Raw genomic sequence first — 19,106 nt, forward strand, 5'->3', positions numbered from 1 at the left:
TTTATAAGCAAGATTGTGCTAAACATTCTTAAATAATTTCTTTGCATGCTCACATTACCACATTCTTTCTCTTCTCTCTGTAGGCAATGTCCTTAGGAGTAGGGCTTGCTGGGCCATATGGTATACTCATATTACCTTTTAATTAATTTGAGAAATTGCTTTCAAAAGATTGAACATTCTGACACTTTGATGAACAGTACATGAGAGCTCTAGTTTTTCCATACCCTCTCCAGCTTTAGATGTCGTCAGACTTTCAAAACTCTTTTAACAAAAAAATTCTACATAGCTGCTTTGATTTTCATACATAGATTGGTCACTTGATTTCATCTTTTGGGAATTATGTATTCACCTCTTTAGTCGTTTGTCTAGAGCCATTTGTCTTTTTATAGCTAATGACTGTAAGTCTCTTGAGTAGTAGGACTATTAATATTAACATTTTTTATGTATTGCAAATATTTTTTGACTACTCTTTATCTTTTGTCATATAGAGTTTTCTTTTTGGTTAGTGAAACTTGTTACCATTTTTCCTAGTGGTTTCTGGATTTCACCTTGTTTAGGTCTTTCCAAGCCTGAGATATATAAACATTTTTTCCATACTATGTTTTAGTATTTTTAATTCTTCCAGTGTTAATATGTTTATTACCGTGAAGAATTTACATGGTATAAAGATCTAACATTATTATTTTTCTAAATGGATAGTCCATTGTCCCAACATCATGTAATAAAGAAATCCATTCTTTATCTGTTGAAATGCATCTTTATCATCTTTTAAATTTCCAGATTTATTTACTTTTTTTTAAAAGATTTTATTTATTTATAGAGACACAGCTAGAGAGAGAAAGGCAGAGACACAGGCAGAGGGAGGAGCAGGCACCACACAGAGAACCCGATGCAGGACTCGATCCCGGGTCTCCAGGATCACGCCCTGGGCTGCAGGCAGCGCTAAACCACTGCGCCACCGGGGCTGCCCTTATTTACTTTTTTGAACTCTACTTTTGAACTCTCAGTTTTGTTCTATCAATTTATTTATTTACTCATGTGGCAGTATCATATTTTTATTGTAGTAGCTCTATAGTCTGTTTTAATATATAATAAGGAAATCCCCATAGTCACTATTTTTTTCTATATTTTCTTGGTGATTCTTGTTTTTGCTTCTCTTTCACAAAATTGCAAATTCCTTTGTCTAGTTTCAAAAATAATAGGGTTGTGTTTATATGACAAAAAGGTCTTTGTTAATTTGAGAAAGATTGACATCTTTTTGCTTTGATGTTTTCCTACTTAGAGTTGTAATATTTGTCTTTATTCAGATCTTACTTTATTTGTATTAATAAAAGTTTGCAGTTTACTTTATATGCCTTTCACTTTTCTTGTAACGTTTATTCCTAGGCATATTACTATTTTTGAAACTATTGTGAATAGGGCATTTTTTCATTGCTATTTTGAAGTGATTTTTAGTAATCAATTTTTAGCATAAAAATTTTTAGTAATTTTTAGTATAAAGTAATGTATAGCTTTGGTTTTTGCACATTTATCTTCTATCTAACCACATTCTTAATTTCTCTTCTTAGTTTCTAAGACTCTTAGGTATACAATATCATCTGCCTGTAGTAATCCTTCCCCGTATTCATGCTTCTTATTTTGCTTTATTGGAGCATGTACCTTCAAAACATTGTTGAACAATTAGTTCAGAACAATTATTTGATAGTTCCTGAATAATGTTAAATAGTTGGTCTGGCCAGTTTGATTTGGGATTCAGTCCCTACAATTGACAAGGTCTTGACAAATACAAGAGTAAGATTCCTTGTGAATACATTGCAACTAAATCCAGATGAAATATCTTATGGTTAATTATTTTATTAGGGACGTATTGTGCATTTTATCTACTGATCTGGCTATTGAAGGCTCAGCAAATTGTAAAAGTCATATTTTCCCATATAGTGGGAACCTGATTTTCCCTGTTGAACTAAACAGTGGCTAGGATTGGACCATGCCCTCCATGAATCTGTACTGTGGGCATGCTGTGTATGTAACTCAGACTACCCACAGCCTGAACCACTTCTGGAAAGACAGCATTTTGTAAGGGGACTCTGCTCACCTTGTCTTGCATACCACAGGCACCAGAATTTTCACATAGCTGGAGAAATTGTGCTCAGATTACACACACACACACACACACACACATACATATATGAAAACTAAGATGATAATGATGGGTTTATTTAGCATGACTGCAGGCAAATGAGAATGAAGGTATCTGTTGACCTGTAGGATATGCAGACTTATGTAATGCATGACATTTACCTCAAGAAATTTGGGGGGGGGGGCAAAATAATCATTAAGCAATTTCATCATCCATACATTAAGAGTGAATTTAAGTGTTATAATAGGGATCATGTTAATTTGTGTAAATTAAAGATGTTGCATCAGAGATTGGTAAACTTTTTAAAAAATTTATTTTATTTATTTATTTTTTTAATTTTTAATTTTTTTATTTTTAAATTTATGATAGTCACACAGAGAGAGAGAGAGAGAGAGAGGCAGAGACATAGGCAGAGGGAGAAGCAGGCTCCATGCACCGGGAGCCCGACATGGGATTTGATCCCGGGTCTCCCGGATCGCGCCCTGGGCCAAAGGCAGGCGCCAAACTGCTGCACCACCCAGGGATCCCCTAAAATTTATTTTATTTTTTTATTGGAGTTCAGTTTGCCAACATATAGCATATCACCCAGTGCTCATCCCGTCAAGTACCCCCCTCAGTGGTAAACTTTTTTGTAAAGGGCATGAAGGTAAATATTTTAGACTTTGTAGCATCATATTCCATCTGTGTCTTGTAAACTGTTTGTCTGTTTGTTGGCTTGTTTGTTTACTGCTCTTTAAAAATATAAAATCCATTCTTAGCTCATGAGCCATACAAAAATAGGTTGCTCAGATTTTTCTATCCCTTTGGAAGTGGAGAACAAGATTTCTGGGCTCCTTCGGGGAAAAGTCAGAAATGCGATGACTGAAGAAGGGGGATCTGATAAGAAAACATAAGTTTTAGATAAATGGTAATACTTTATTATCCCTGAAAAAAGTCATTGCACCACCAGGTCATGAAAATTTATTAGTAAATGAATGCTACTGATACAAAGCAGGGTTACTGAATTTGAATTTAGAGCACTCAAGAGGTAACCGAAGTGCTTCTGATCAGCTGTGGGATCATGACTGGTGTTCGCAGTTTTTTTTTTTTTAAGATTTTATTTATTTATTCATGAGAGACACACAGAGAGAGAGGCAGAGACACAGGCTCCATGCAGGGAGCCTGATGCAGGACTTGATCCCAAATCCTGGGATCATGCCCTGGGCCCAAGGCAGGCGCTTAACCACTGAGCCACCCAGGCGTCCTTGTGTTTGCAGTTATTTTTAAAGAAAAGTACTGTGATTGGATGCAGAGGTCATGTTTCTCCTAATACAATTGGGGTTGCAACATCCCCATTCATACATCTTTCCATCAATAACAAATACATGGAAGTAGGATAATTTTGTAATGCTCTTGACTCCCAGGTACCCCTATTTTAGGATTTGCACATGTCCCTGAACCCTTGTGGTTAATGGGGTCTTTGACTGGCTCATTTGACTCCCCTTCTCTTTGGTTTTTTACTTCTGGCTTTTCCCTGGGGGCAGGGACAGAGACCTTGTCCCTCACTCCAAAAGGATGGGACATTTCCTGGGTCACATCATTGGGCTTTCTGTCTGCTGCACATCCCAGCAGTGCTTCAACTAGTGCTTCCTGAAGGTAGAAAACAAAAGGCTTTTCTTTCTTCCTGAAAAGACACTCGTTTCCATAGACTTTGTTGGGAAGCTATCAGGCATGTTACTAAGAGATGTTGCAGTGTGATGATCCTACGCTGACATTTTCCAGACAGACTTGCATTGGGGATGCAATGGAACTAGGTCTGTGCTACAGCTGGGAGGGCCAGAGGAGCTCTGGTCCAGGGCACAGAGTCGGGAAGTGGAAGTGCCCATACAGTGCGTGGATGTGCACAGAAAGGGGAACATGGAACCCCATGGCCAGGGAAATCTGGGAGGGCTCCAGAGACGAGATGATTCAGAGCTGCAACAGGAAGCCTATCTGGAAAAGTGGAAGGAGTGTCTGACCTTACAGATAGGCCTGCCTTGCCCTTTTATGGTCTCTTGGACATAGGCCAGTGGCCCCTTGAACACTCAGTTTCAGCCCAGCCCGGCCCCTCTTCAGGCTAGATCAGAACTGGGGCACACAGTAGCCTTGGAGAGGTGGGAAGAAGTAAGAGCTAACCTTTCTTTAGAGTGGCTGTCAGGTACCTGGGCCTAGAAGCAGAGGGAGTCTGAGCACAGGGGTGTCAGTGGTGTCCTGAGTTGAGCTCATATTAACTTGGAATTGCTGCTGATACACTCAGGCTGGTAGAAGCCAGGTAAAGGCTGCTCAGAGGCACCTGTTTGTGGCTGTTGTACGGTAATGGGGCTGCAGGCGGCTCTAAATCCTGCTGCCATGGCTCCTTAGGCAGTTGTTAGTAAGCCAGCTGGCAGAGCAGTGCCACCCTCATCCTGTCTGGCATCATTTGCCTATCTGTCTTCTCTGCTGGAAGAGCTCTCCTGGAGGCCAGGGTTGAGCCTCCATCTTTTTGTTTTTCCCTTAATCTATTTCATTTTTAGGAGAAGTTTTAGATTCACAGCAAAGTTGAGTTGAAGAGGCAAAGGCACACCATATACCCTGGATCCTTATTGGCCCCTAAAGTCTAGTCCTATGCTCTCAACCCTACACATTCTCAGCAGATGGTTGGTATATAAGTGACTTGTCAGCCACCAATGGGAAAGGGAAATCATGCTCTTTAGGCCTGTCAACATTAGGCTTGGCTTTCTGCTCTTGGTAAGAACAGGCTGTGGTTCTCTTGATGGCAAGGAGATCAAGTTGCAGGATTCTGAGAGGCTGAGCCTCCCTGTTTGCTCTGTATCAGTGAAAGTGCCAAGCACCACCTGTTTACCACCTGCACCCTTCCCCTCTACCCTGGGGTAAGATCCCAAATGCTTCCCAAACCAGTCTATACTGGATCACTCAGAGGATTTTAGAGATGTGTAAAGCCATATATGATTTCATAGCTACCTACTATATAGAGATCCGTAAAATATATTGAACCATATACAGTTTTGTATGTTTGGTTATTCATATCTTCAAATATTTTAAAATTTTATGGTTTTATATATCTATTAAAGGGTGTATATGTATGAAAGTCTTTAATATATGTAAAAGGTTATATATTTATAAATGTGCTTCTATTTTTGCAACATATATTTATAAATATAATTTTAAAGTAAGTATATTCTTTCTTTATACCCAATGTGGATTTTGAACCCATGACCCTGAGATCGAGTCACATGCTAAAAAAAAAAAAAAAAAAAAAAAAAAAAGAGTCACATGCTTTCCTGACAGAGCCAGCCAGGTGTCCCAAAGTAAGCATAATTATTTATGAGGAATTCTGATCCTAAAGAGGAATTCTGAAATTAAATAGACCCCCTTAACAAAAAACATTGGATACAGCATAACTGCAAAAGTACATTTTCATCAAAAGACCTATGGACATTGCATATTTCTCCTGCCTTGTTTCAGATGGGCAGGATGTCTCTTGGAAAAAGCACATAGTTTGTTGTACCGTGCTTGAGAACAGGAGTCATAGTCTGAATCTCATCTGTCTGATAGAAGAAAACATAGCCTGATAATAGTGTGTTTTGCTCATGTGCATTTTAGTGTGTGCATGTGTGTGTTTGTAGTCCTGTGTCTCAAGTGCCATGAGGGAGATTTTCCTAAGAGTCTCCTACAACAAAATCTCCTTTAACCTGTCCAGGGGAGTTATATTCAGGGATGTAATTAAATGCTTTCACATGGATGGCAGATTATCATTCAGGAAAACACTAAAGTAGTTTTAGTGGGGAAAAAAAAATCATTTCCAGAATTTTTCAATTTTTAGTGAGTTCTAACAGAATTGATTACTGGGTCCAGCTAGAAAGAATTCAGTCTGAGTCTATACAATTCAGGGCAGTTGCTCTAGCTCTGGAGAAATGGAAACAGGAAGAGTTTATGCATGCTTCTTCGTTTCTCTCAGCTTCTGGCTTCATCCCAAAAGTCAAATTCAAATTCAAATGTATCTGTTAGTGGGGAAACCCAGCACCTCTCACTAAGATTATTTATTTCAACTTTTTATTATCAAAGTCTTCAAACATGCACAAAAGGAGAGACTGTAGAATAATTAACACCCATATATTGATCCCTAGGTTAAATAATTTTCAATATTTTAAGTATTTTGCTGTACTAATTCATCTATCCCATTGTCTCTTTCTTAAATTTTTTGACTTCTTTACTTTTTAAATTAAATTTTTGTTTTATTTTTTAAAGATTTATTTATTTGAGAGATAGAGAACAGGGTGGGGGGAGAAGGGCAGAGGGAGAGAGAGAATCTCAAGCAGACTCCCTACTGAGTGTGGAGCCCAATGCAGGGCTCCAGCTCATCATCCTTAGATCACAACCTGAGCTGAAATCAAGAGTTGGATACTTAACCAACTCAGCCACCCAGGAATCCCTCCTTGACTGTTATTTTTTAAAGGAAGTTCTTGACGTGTCATTCCATCCCCAGACTTCACTAAATATAAAAAATAAGGAAAACTTGTTATTACATAGCTGCAGTATATTGATCACACGTAACAAAATCAATAATTCTTTAACGTTATCTAATTTCTAGACTATTTATTAAATTTCCCCAGTTATCTCTGTATCTTTTAAATACAGATAAATGGAATAGAGTTACAAATTTAGAAATAAACCTATACATCTGTGGCCAATTGATTTTGACAAAATGTCAAAATTGTGCAGCAGTGGAAGAGTAGTCTCTTCAACAAATGGTGCTGAGACAGCTGGATATCCACATACAAAGAAATGAATTTCAACCCTCACCTGACACCATATATAAAAATTAAAATGGATCAAAAACCTAAATATAAAAGGTAAAACTATTAAACTTTTAGAAGGAAATATTGAACTAAATCTTCATGACCTTACATTTGGCAATGGTTTCTTAAGTATAACACCAAAAGTACAAGAAACAGACAAGGAAATTGATAAACTGGACTTTACCAAGATGAATGACTTTTATGCATACACAATTAAGAGCATGAAAAGACGACCCATAGAATGGGAGAAAATATTCACAAGTCACATATTTGATAAGATTCTGGTATCCAAAATAGGTAAAGAACTCTAATGAGCATAAAAACAGACAAAGACTTGGAATATAGACATTTTTCCAAAGAGGATGTATGAATGGCCAAAAAGTACAGGAAAAGATGCTCATCATTAGGTACTAGAGAAATGCAAATCAATATCGCAATGAGATACAAATTCATGCCTGATATGAATATATTTAAAAAAAAGGGGGGGGGGTGGAATAAGAATTGACAAGAATGTGGAGAAGCTAGAACCCTCATCCATTGTTGGTGGGAACATAAAACGATGTAGCTCCTGTAGAAAACAGTTTGGTAGTTCCTCCAAAAGTTAAACATAGAACTACCGTATGACCCAGCAATTCTGCTCCCAGGTATGTATCTAAAGAATTGAAAACAGGTACTGATACCAAAGCTTCTATAGGCATGTTCGTAGCAGCACTGTTCATAATAGTCAAAAGGCAGAAACAACCCAAATGTCTTTTGAGTGGTGAATGGATAAACATAATGCTGTCTATTCATATAGTGGAATATCACTCAGCTGTAAGAGTGGATGAAGACCTGATATCTGGTATGTAATATGAATAAACACTGAAAATGCAACGCTCAGTGAAGGAACCCAGACACGAAGGGCCATATGTGCTGTGATTCCATTTTGGTGAAGTACCCAGAATAGACAAGCCCACAGATAGAACACAGATGAAGGGTCGCCAAAGGCTCAGGAGAGGGGGAAATGGGGAATGGCTGCTTAATGGGGAACAGATTTCCTTTAGGGCGATGAAAACGTCCTGGAACTAGACAGTGGTGATGGTTACATGGCGCTGTGGCTGAACTAAATGCTACCAAATTGTATGCTTCAAAATGATTATGATGAATTTCATGTCATGTGAATTTGACCACAATTTTCTTAAAAAGGGAAATGATGTCTTTCAGCAGCTGGTTTGTTTGAACAGAATACAAACACGCTTCCCATGTTGCATCATTTCTTCTAACACTCCATTAATCTGTAACAGTTCCCTCCCCTTTCATAACGGCTGTACCTTTTTGTAGTTAACTGGGTCAGGTGTCCTGGAGGATACTCCCTCTTCCAGTCTGTGTCATTGCTCTCTGGCGGCAGTGTGGAAGCTGTTCTTGGAAACTGGAAGGCGGTGTGGGTTTGACGGATCCAGGTTCCACTGTTTGACAGGCACACTTCATCCACAGTGCGGTGTACTTCGTATTGCATCATGCCGGAAGGTACCTGGCTCTTCGAGTGGAGAGTCACATTGTCGTGTGTCTGCTTAGGCTTCCTGGCGGTCCTGAGGGACCCAAGACCGGGTGACCAAGCCTGGGTCAGACTGGACAAGTGTGAGCCAATGATCTTTTGGTTTGGACTTGGGCCCCCAGGGCATGGTTGGCACAGTTGACGAAGCTTTGTGCCATCTAGCCTCCGCCCACCCCTCCATTGCGTCTTTTCCCCTGTTCCTGTTCCAGCCACACTGCGTGCTTCTGGTCTCTCACCCACCACGTTCCGCCGGGCCTCAGGCCTGCTATCACCTTTCCTTCCAGCACTTACCACAATGGCAATTAATGAAGTCTTCAACAACACTGTGTGGTGTCTGTTATACTCCTGTGTGCTATCAGCTCCACGAGGGCAGGAACCACATCTGGCTTTTCCGTTGCCCTGTCCCTCGGTGCTGGTGCTGAAGGATCGAGGCCTTGGGAGATTGTTGAAAGAGGAAGAAAGGCAGGCGTCCCGAGTCAGACTCCTTAGCCTGTGGATTTTACCCTCCTGTTAGGAGCACAAAGCACCTTGCAGGACAGAACAGGTGGAAATGCTGGCCTGTGTTTTATGTTTCTGTCAAACCGCTTTCCAAAAATTCGCATCTACTCTTCGAGGCCTCCCATTGTGAGGGAGGAGGGCAGAGCAGATTGGTCACCTTGGGGAGCCACCTGGTAAGTGAGAAATTGCCAGTGGCTGGGAGGACTTTTAGGAACAAGAGAGTCTACCTGTGCTTGTAAGTTGTTATCTCTGTGCTGCATTGATACAGCTCCCTCCTTAGGGACCCTTGACCTTCATGAAAGTTTTGCTTTGAGAAACAGCCTGGCATTGAGAATTGCTTTGGGGGTGGCATCAAGGGGCTGGGTCCTTTGTTTGATTTGAAATAAAAGGATATCTGGAAGACAGAGAAGAGAAGACCAGGAATCAGCAAGAGCTTCACTCAGGAGTCAGAAGTTTAGGGGGAGAGCCTGGGACTCTTGGCAGGGTGTGTCATCTAGACCATGAGGAGCAAGATGATCTCAGCTGATAAGCGCATAGAACCGACTCTAGATTTCAGAAAATCCCTCTGCATAACATTTCTCCTTTGCCATCTCCTCCACCCTTTTTACTTTTCCTCTCTATTCTGTTCCTCTTCTCCATCTTCTTTCCCACCCATGTCTTTCCTCTCTGTGTCATCTCCTCACCTTGAGCCCTGCCACCAGGGCTCCGAAAGGAAGGATGTGCACGGGCCGGCTCATGCCTGGAGGCTGTGGGGGGTTAATAAGGAAGCAGTAAAGCTGAACCTCCAGTCCTGGTTTAGACGCCGGAGGACTTGGAGGACGTATATTATAGGGTTTGAGCATGAGCTCTGGAGCCATCCCAGCCTGGGTTCATAAACACACCAGCTCTTTCACGTAGCAGCAACCGGAGTTCCTAAGTGGGTGAAATAGGGATAACGTAGTACCACCACGCAGAGCTCTTTTCCAGACTAAATGCAACAGTGCATGGGATGCGGTAAAGAATTGGTGATAGCCATAATTGGCTGGGGCACAGATCATTTCCAACCTCCATGATATTAGGCACGTGATCAGATATCAATAATCCCCTCTTGTTGGGAGGCTTTCATGAATTAACTTAACCCTCTGATGGGTGGACTATCCCCTTAGGGAGAGTTTGCAAATTAAATATACCAAAAGCTAAGGAATGTTAATATTACTAGCAGCCCCATTCCACACACAGATAATGAAACTGAGGCAGAGAGAGGTTAAGAGGCCTGCCCATGGTCACATCTCTAAAATGCAAGGAAGCCAGGACTTGAACACAGACAGATGTTCTTTTTCTCTTTTAATTGAGATACAATTCATGTATCATAAAGTTTGTGAGTTTAAAAAAGGTGCAGTTAGGTGGTCTTTAGTATTTTCAAGGTATGAGCAACCATCATCATTCATTCCAGGCCATTTCGTTGCCCTCAAATGAAAGCCCCTGCCCACTGGCAGTCACTGCCATCCCTCCAGCCCCTAGAAACCACTCACCTGCCTTCTGTCTTCATGGATTTGCCTATTCTGAACATTTCATGGAAACAGAATCACCCAGTATGTGGACCTCTGTGATTGGCTTCTTTCACTTTGTTTTCAAGATTCATCTGTTTTATAGCACAAAAGCAGTACTTCGTTTCTTTTTATGGCCGAATACTATTCCCTTGTATGGACCTCACATTTTGCTCATTCATCAGTGTCTGGACATTTGGGTTGTTTCTATTTGATGGCCATGATGAGCAATGCTGCTGTGAACATTCAGGTACACACGAACCTGAGCCCGGACCTTCTGATGTTGGAGCCCAGGTGCCTAACCTTGCTCGACTGCCTCCCTGTGTAGACTTGAAACTTCTCAGAGAACATCATGCCCCTGGTCTCTAGGGAATATTAGATGCAGGGAAATTTACTGAGGGTGATCTTGACTTACATCACATGGTTTCTAATCACTCAGTGGACATGGCATTTGTTTGCTTTGTGTTGTTACAGACAAACAGGCAGGTGCCTCCTTCCTTCTTTTTTGATTATTTAACTATCACAAAAGGTCTGTCATTGAACAAATAACTGTGTGTGAGCCTTGCTGTCCAGTAGGGGAGGCAGATGTTCATCAATTACAAATCATGAAACATACTTTGAAGGAAAAGGAAGGTTTTTTTTTAAGGATTTATTTATTTACTTTAGAGAAAGAGAGAGAGAGAAAGAGTTAGGATGAGTGGGAGAGGCAAAGGGAGAGAGAGAGAGAGAGAGAGAGAGACTTTCAAGCAGACTCCCCACTGAGCATAAAGCCTGATCCTGAGGCCTCATGACCCTGAGATCTTGACCAGAGCTGAAATCAAGAGTTGGATGCTCAACCAACTGCACCACCCAGGTACCCCCAAAAGTAAAGGGTTTATTTATTTATTTATTTATTCATGAGAGACAGACAGAGAGAGAGAGAGAGAGAGAGAGAGAGGCAGAGACACAGGCAGAGGGAGAAGGAGGCTCCATGGAGGCAAATTTGGGACTCAACCCCAGGACCCCAGCATCACAACCTGAGTCAAAGGCAGATGCTCAATCACTGAGCCACCCAGGCATCCCAAGGAAAGAGTTTAAGGAGAACTGATAATAGCAGACTTGCAGGCTGAGGAGGAGTAATCTTGGGTGAAGTTGGGGAAGGGTGTGCCAAGCAGAGGAGCAGGTGAGACACGAAGCCTCATAGCGCAAGGTCTTTAATGTTTGGAACCCGGGCATGTTCTTCCCCCTTTACCCTGTGTTTGTGGGTCTCTTTACTCTAGTAAATCTTATTGACTATGTCCTTTAAGTAGTCCCTTTGTCATGGCTAGTGGCCATGACACTCCTCACTGCTCCAGGCTTCTGGAACCACCACCCATGTCAATGCAAACCTCCCTGAGTGGGGATAGACACAGTCCTTACAGTAGGACAAGTGCCCATTGGGGATGTCTGGCCAGGTAAGCCATCCTTCTCTGGACTGCCATGTCCCAGCCATGGATGATCCAGACTTGACCATGTTGGACTTGCACTAGGACCTGGGCCCAGAGCACAGAGCACAGAGCACTGATTTCTGCAGCCTACCCAATGGATTAAACTGCCCCAGGATCCCACATTACATACGCCGTTGCATCACTTGATGAGCTGAACCATAGCGGACCATTCAGACATAGACATATTTGTGTAGTTATTTAATAAAACATTTATTAATTTGATTGTGCCATTTTTTGTACTCTGCATTTAACAAATGTCCTTTATTCAGGTCCCAAGCACTTTTCAGATGCTTTTAAATCTTGTAGGTCCAGGCTCCGTTATCATAGGTTGTGGGTGATTGGAGGGCCAACCTTTCTAAACACCTCCTGCTCCTATTATGTCATCACCTCCATGCACACCTATGATTCCCCCTCTATGCAAAATGCCAGGTGTCCTCCACTGACTTTTTGGGAAATCCCAGGATCTACCTCCTTCTCCCCACTAATACATGGCCATGTCCCAAGGGGGTCTGCAGGAATCCCCGAGAAGAGACTGGCCTTTGCCCAGACTCTTCATGATGCCTGAAGACAGGTCAAGCTCCACATGCCCAGGGCAGGTCCTAACAGCTTATGTTTAGGATCTCTGCAACCACTGGGACTGACAGACCCACTGGATTCACACACACACACACACACACACACACACACACACACACACACCATTCTTAGGAATAGCCCAAATAGCCCAATCTCAGAAGGAGGATTAGAAATGTTTTCTTTTTTTTTTTTTTAAGATTTTATTTATTCATGAGACACACACACACACACACACACAGACAGACAGACAGACAGAGAGAGAGAGAGACAGAAGGAGAAGCAGGCTCCATGCAGGGAGCCAGGATCATGCCCTGGGCCGAAGGCAGGCGCTAAACTGCTGAGCCACCCAGGGATCCCCTAGAAATGTTTTCTAAAGCTCTCTTAATTTGCAAGACATCTCTCTAGTGATGTTTTGCAAAGTGAGGTTAGTTCCTTTCCTTCATCTCCTTTCCCCAATGTATTGTGGGCCTGCTAGGAATGAGAATGGACCACCCGCTCCCCCCATCCCCTGGAAGTCATGTGCTTCTCCCAGGCTTCTTGTTTAACAACACAAAGACCAGAGCAAGACTTTGCTAGGAAGAGCCCAGGCCAAGGTCCTCAGCAGAATGGGGGTCTGGTGTGAAGCAGTTGAAGTTTATAGCACACCTGGCTTCTCCTATGTCTACATATTTGTGTAAGTCTTTCTGCCTCCCCATGTACTGCTCTTAGAAAGGACCTGTTTAATTCATCCCTGCCCTGGAGGGATGGACCTGCTCTGTGCTCACTTTGTAACCATCTTGGGGTCTTATTGTGATCTAAATGGACTCAAACCAGAATGCTGCCCTCCTCTTGGCTCTGATCATTGTGAATGGAAATCCTGCTGGTGTCCCTCCCTGTAGGAGGTTGCAATGAATTTGCATCTTGGCTGCAAATTCCCGGGGCCAGCCCTGTGCTTGAGATAATCCCTTCCATGCCACTCCTCAGGCTCCTCCTGCTTTCCAAGATCCCAGCATGCCTCCAGAGTCATTGGGCATGGGTTATGACAAGACCTTGTGTGACAGTTCAGTTGTGCGTGACTAGCTGTGGGCGAGTCTGTTCTAGCCAGGAACCACCTTTCACTTGCACAGCCCCATATCCACATCTATCACCCTCTTGGACCTCCCTCAATCATGTGGTATATCAGGCAGGAGAAACATGATCTTCTCTCTGGATCTCAGTTGAGTAACCTGAGAGTCAGGAGATGGGTCATGTCCCAGGCTGACAGGTGGCAGGGCTGGAAGGGGACTCCAGGCCCATTTGTTTAGTCTTCTATCTGGGCGCTCACTGGCACAATTGCCTTTGAAAAAAAAATCCCCTGATCTAGAACAGTGATTCTCAAAGTGTAGAAATGGGGGGATTCCTGAGGGCCTTTCAGGGGATCCCTGAAGTCAAACGATTTCATAATACTGCTGAGATGTTACTTGCTTTTTCTACTTCATCTTCTCACCATGGTACTGTGGAGTCTTCCAAAGGCACCGTGACACATGGTATTGCAAAGGCATAGTGCGGAGGTGGGTAGCAGAGTCCCTCCGTCATGGACAAAGTCAGACATTAAAGGGGCTTGCTTGCAGAACGTGTAAAACAGTGTTCTGCCTCCGACTAATTTTTTGTTTGTTTGGGGAAATATAGTACTTTTTCCCTAAAGTTGTCAGTCATGTTAACTTGTCTTGGGTTTAGTCTTGTTACCGTAAATGTATGAGGAAGTTCCTTTTTATATGTGTTGATTTCAGTTTCTAAAACGGTTCATCTGAGTAGACATGACCCACACAAACAAAAGTTTTCTAGGGTCTTCTATCATTGCTAAGAGTGTTAAGGAGGCCTGAGACGGTAAAGGTTTGGGAATGGCGGATCTAGAAGGGGCCAATTCTGTACTTCCTTTTGAGCTGCGGAAGTTCCCTAAAAATGCCCTTTCCATAGGTGGCAAGCTCAGTTTCTCCCCGTGCAAGGATAATCAGACCTGTACTTTGGGGTTTGAATTAGGTGAGATGATAGATGGGTGCTATGGGTTAACTCGTGTCCCTGGAAAGACATACACAGGGCGAAGGGTGAACGTGAAGGTAGAGCTGAAGTGATGCCTGTCTACCCCCTGTAATGCCAAAGATCACCGGCAAACCACCAGAAGCTAGGAGAGAGGAACAGATGCTGCCTCAGAACCTCCAGAATGATTCAACTCTGCTGATGTCTTGGCCTCAGACTCTGGCCTCCAGAACTATGGGAAGAAATTTCCCTTGTTGGGCCAGCCACTGTGTGATACTTTGTTGCAGAGACCCTAGGACCGAGACAATGGGAAACTGTTCTGCAAACCAGAAAGTGTTCTGTAGGTGTCAGAGGTCCTGATGTTAGAGCCTCCTTTTTGTTCTGGGTACAGGCTGGTCAGTTGCTACCGTTAAATGCTTTGGCATCTGAAGCCTTCGCATTGTTTGATGTTTCTACATTTCCTTCCCTTTTGATTTTTCCACCTCCTCTTCTCTCGCACTTTATTCCTCCTATACTCTTGTGTTTACAGTGCAGAATTGGTTCTTTCACTTGTTGAGACTTCTTAGGGGCTACTTTCCAATCACCAGGGTGCCTCTTAGTCTGTAGCATATAGATCCCGGCTGCCTGATGACAGCCAGAGGGAGCCTCTCGGTGGGACCTATCCTGGGCACCCACAGGTTACAGATTGACTCACTAATCTCACACCCTCCCCTCCCACCCCGGGCAGGGGGAGGTACAGACGCGACCCCTGTTTGAGGGATGGGGAGTTCAGGTAGAGAGCGGTGGGGGTTGCACAGCTTGGAAGGGCTAGGCTGACTCCAGAATCTTTGCTTTTAATTACAGTCAATGTGGGAATTTGGTGTTAGAGTGACTATCTTCAGGATTAGAGTCTGGCTTCTGATGGAACAGGAAACTCCCAGTAACAGTGGTTGACCCAAGAGAAGCGGGGAGCTAGATCGGACTCCCCTCTGCCCCTTCAGCTTCATGCTGCCCACCTTTTAATCCAGCTATCGCTGTGGTAACCAGATCACCGGAGTGTGGAGTCGCCAGCTCCATCGTGTTGTTTCAAGTCTTGAATTTGGCATCTGTTGACACATGCTTTCTGAGATACGTCGAGGAAGTGGCGACGTGCTAAGAGCTATTCGTCTGCGGGCATCGTGACCATGCAGGGGATCCAGGAAGCTCAGGGCAGGGGACTGCCGCCAGCCTCCAGGGGCCTCCCAAGCTGTCCTCAAAATGTGACTGAGTTTGGGGTGGAGAGACAGAACGGTGGAGAAAAAGAGAAAGATAAACCCAAAAGCTCAGCCGAAAGCTGATAAGGGACCTCATTGGCTCGAGATGGCTATGTGTATAAAAATGGTTAAATATTAATTTAGGTTCTTTTAAAACAAAGGGCAAAATTCAGAGCAAGGTGAGGTAGGCAGGGGCTGTGAAGAGAACTAGTTAGTTTAGGGAAAATAGCCAGGAGTCCCGAGAATTATTTAGAGAGAGAAACTGTTGATTCTCGCGGCTACCTGTCCTCTCCCCCAGATGGCTCGCCTCCTTCATTTGTTTCAAAAGGTGTTCTTCCTAATGCTCTGGGGGGAGGCTGTAGGTGACAAGCTTCTGGTGGTCCCTCAGGACGGAAGCCACTGGCTCAGTATGGAGAACATAGTTGAGCTCCTCAGTGAGAAGGGGCATGACATTGTGGTGCTGGTGCCAGAAGTCAATTTGCTTCTGAAGGAATCCAAACACTACACGAGACAAATCTACTCAGTGCCATTTGGCCAGGAAGAGTTGGAGAACCGCTACCGCTCTTTTGGAAAGAATCACTTTGCTGAGAGATGGCTCCTGAACGCTGCTCAGATGGAGTACAGAAATAGCATGATTGTTATTGACATGTACTTCACCAACTGCCAGAGCCTTCTGGAGGACTCGGCCACGCTCAGTGTCCTCAGGCAGAGCAAGTTCGATGCCCTTTTCACAGACCCAGCTCTGCCCTGTGGGGTGATCCTGGCCGAGTACCTGGGCCTGCCCTCCGTGTACCTCTTCAGGGGCTTCCCATGCTCCCTGGAGCATACTATCAGCAGGAGCCCAAACCCTGTGTCCTACATTCCCAGGTGCTATACTCAGTTCTCAGACAAGATGACATTTCCCCAACGGGTGGGCAACTACCTCGTTAATTACCTGGAGACCTACCTGTTCTACTGTCTGTATTCAAAGTACGAAGACCTTGCATCCAATATCCTCAAGAGAGATGTGCACTTACCCACCTTGTATCGGAACGGCTCCATTTGGCTGTTAAGATATGACTTTGTGTTTGAGTATCCCAGACCAGTCATGCCCAACATGGTTTTCATTGGAGGGACCAACTGCAAGATGAAGGGAGTCCTGCCTCAGGTTAGTGGTTTTTTTTTTTTTTTTTTGGTTGCTCTGTTTCTTCATGGGCAGATATTATTCTGATGTGCTCAGTCTTCTCTCATCACTTGGCTCTTTGAGCCAACTCTCACTTGGGAGGGCTTCCTCAATGAGGAGATGCCAGGATCAGAGTAGAGGGGCGTGGTGGGGGTATGAGGTCGAGGTTCTTTTTCTTTTCTTCTTTTTAAAGATTTTATTTACTTATTTATTTATTTATTTATTTATTTATTTATTCATTCATTCATTCATTCATTCATGAGAGACACTGAGAGGAGGCAGAGACACAGGCAGAGGGAGAAGCAGGCTCCCTAGGGAAGCCTGATATGGGACTCAATCCCAGGAACCCAAGATCACGACCTGAACCAAAGGCAGGTACTCAACCACTGAGCCACCCAGGTGCCCCAAGGCTGAGGTTCTGAATGAAGCTGAGGCTTTGGGGGAAGACAGGGTGTATGCCTGACAACAAGAGGAGGTACCTTTAGCTGGGTCATCTGAGGACAGTCATGGAGCATAGAAGGAGCCTTGGAAATTTCCAATCTAATCCTACACCCACCCATTGAGGAAACAGGTGAGGGCTTGACTAGGAGGACACAGAGCTGTAAGGACAGTCCAGGTGGAAACCCATTCTCCCACTTAGGTACCATGCTTTTTCCCGGGGTCCTGAACCAGAGATCAGCAAACAATAGCCAGTGGACCAAATCTGCCCAGAGCTAAGAATGGTTTTTATTTATTTTATTTTTTTTTTAAGTTTTTTTTAAAATATTTTATTTTTTTATTTATGAGAGACATGCACACAGAGAGAGACAGAGACAGAGACATAGACAGAGGGAGAAGCAGGTTCCATGCAGGGAGCCTGATGTGGGACTCGATCCCTGGTCTCCAGGATCAGGCCCTGGGCCAAAGGCAGGCATTAAACCACTGAGCCATCCAGGGATCCCCCTGGTTTTTATATTTTTAAAGGAATGTTAAAAACAGCAACCACAAAGAATACGGGATGGAGATGTATGTGACTCACTACCTGACCCTTTACAGAAAAAGTATGTTGACCTCTGAACTAAGGCAAATGGTTTTAGATGCCTTCCTGACATATGGGAAGAGAGCCCAGAGTTCCTTTGGAAATTAAAAACTTGTGAGGTTTTTGTATTTGTATTTATACCTCTGAAAGGCTTCAGATCACACTTTCCCAGCAGAATTCTCTTTTTCAATGCATTTTTCATCAGAAAGAAAATCCCAAGCAGGTCCCAAAGACCCTTATCCCTCTTCTTGAATATCTGCCAATTTCTTTGTTGGCACGTTGCACAATTGGCCATGCCTATAGGAGCTGGTAGGAGCAGGGGCAATGGGCATAATCAGACTGGTTCCAGGAAGCATGGGGCACAGAATGCAAATCCCACATGCCAGGGACTTTTAACCCAGTAGTCAGTCAATAAGCAAAAATATCATAAGAAATATATGGCATAAGAAGGAAACAATCGCATTTTTGCAAAAAGAATTGCATGTAGTCATATTGAAAACCAGACTGTAGGGAATGTGTTTTTTGAGCATCATGAATTTACATGGGATTCTCAGCTATTACCCAAATATTACCACAGAGAACATTCTGTATTACACAGTATATAATTATCAACTTGTATTTGTATATTGAAAATTAAAGTGATCAAAATCAGAGTTTTTTTTTGGCTTAAATGATCTAACCATTTCAACACTCTGGGAAAAAAAAGTGTATTTTGCAATGATGGAAATGTTTTGGAATCATGTAGATGTGGTGGTTGCACCACATGGTGAGTGTACTAAATGCCTCTGAACTGTTCGCTTTAATATCGTTGATGATGTTATGTGACTTCATCGAAAAAAATTGCTTAAAAAAAAGAAGATACATCATAGATCAGGAAAAACAAAGGCCTAATTTATAGCTGAAAACAAACCACCATCAACAAAAAACCCCGCATACTCCTTAGTAGGCAAATAACTTTATCAGGTAATACTAACCACAATACAAGTGTCCATTTAAGTTTGGAGACATATTTGGCTTCAGAAATAATCCAAGAAATTCAGACTATAAGCAATGAAATTCAATTTTGCTGAGCAAGTCAGCAAGCACGTTTTATAAGTAGCTATGGGCTTAATTATAAAACCAGTATAATTAAGTTTCTTATT

The 19,106-nt window shown here is 43.0% G+C and overlaps 1 protein-coding gene across 3 annotated transcripts in view; it reads left to right on the forward strand.

The window, feature by feature from the left end:
- The window catches only part of LOC112669926 (UDP-glucuronosyltransferase 1A1-like), a 146,054-nt gene that overhangs the window by 89,304 nt on the left and 37,644 nt on the right, over positions 1–19,106 (forward strand). The window contains exon 1 of one of the 3 annotated variants that reach the window (XM_025463501.3): positions 15,953–16,931. The exons of the other annotated variants lie outside the window; for them this stretch is intronic. Within the exon in view, the coding sequence (XP_025319286.1) occupies positions 16,083–16,931 (849 nt within the window). The 5' untranslated portion in view covers positions 15,953–16,082. Of the gene's footprint in view, positions 1–15,952; positions 16,932–19,106 lie in introns of those variants that run through there. 3 annotated transcript variants of the gene reach the window in all.

This window comes from Canis lupus, chromosome 25, assembly GCF_003254725.2.
Source record: "Canis lupus dingo isolate Sandy chromosome 25, ASM325472v2, whole genome shotgun sequence".
Lineage (NCBI taxonomy): Eukaryota > Metazoa > Chordata > Mammalia > Carnivora > Canidae > Canis > Canis lupus.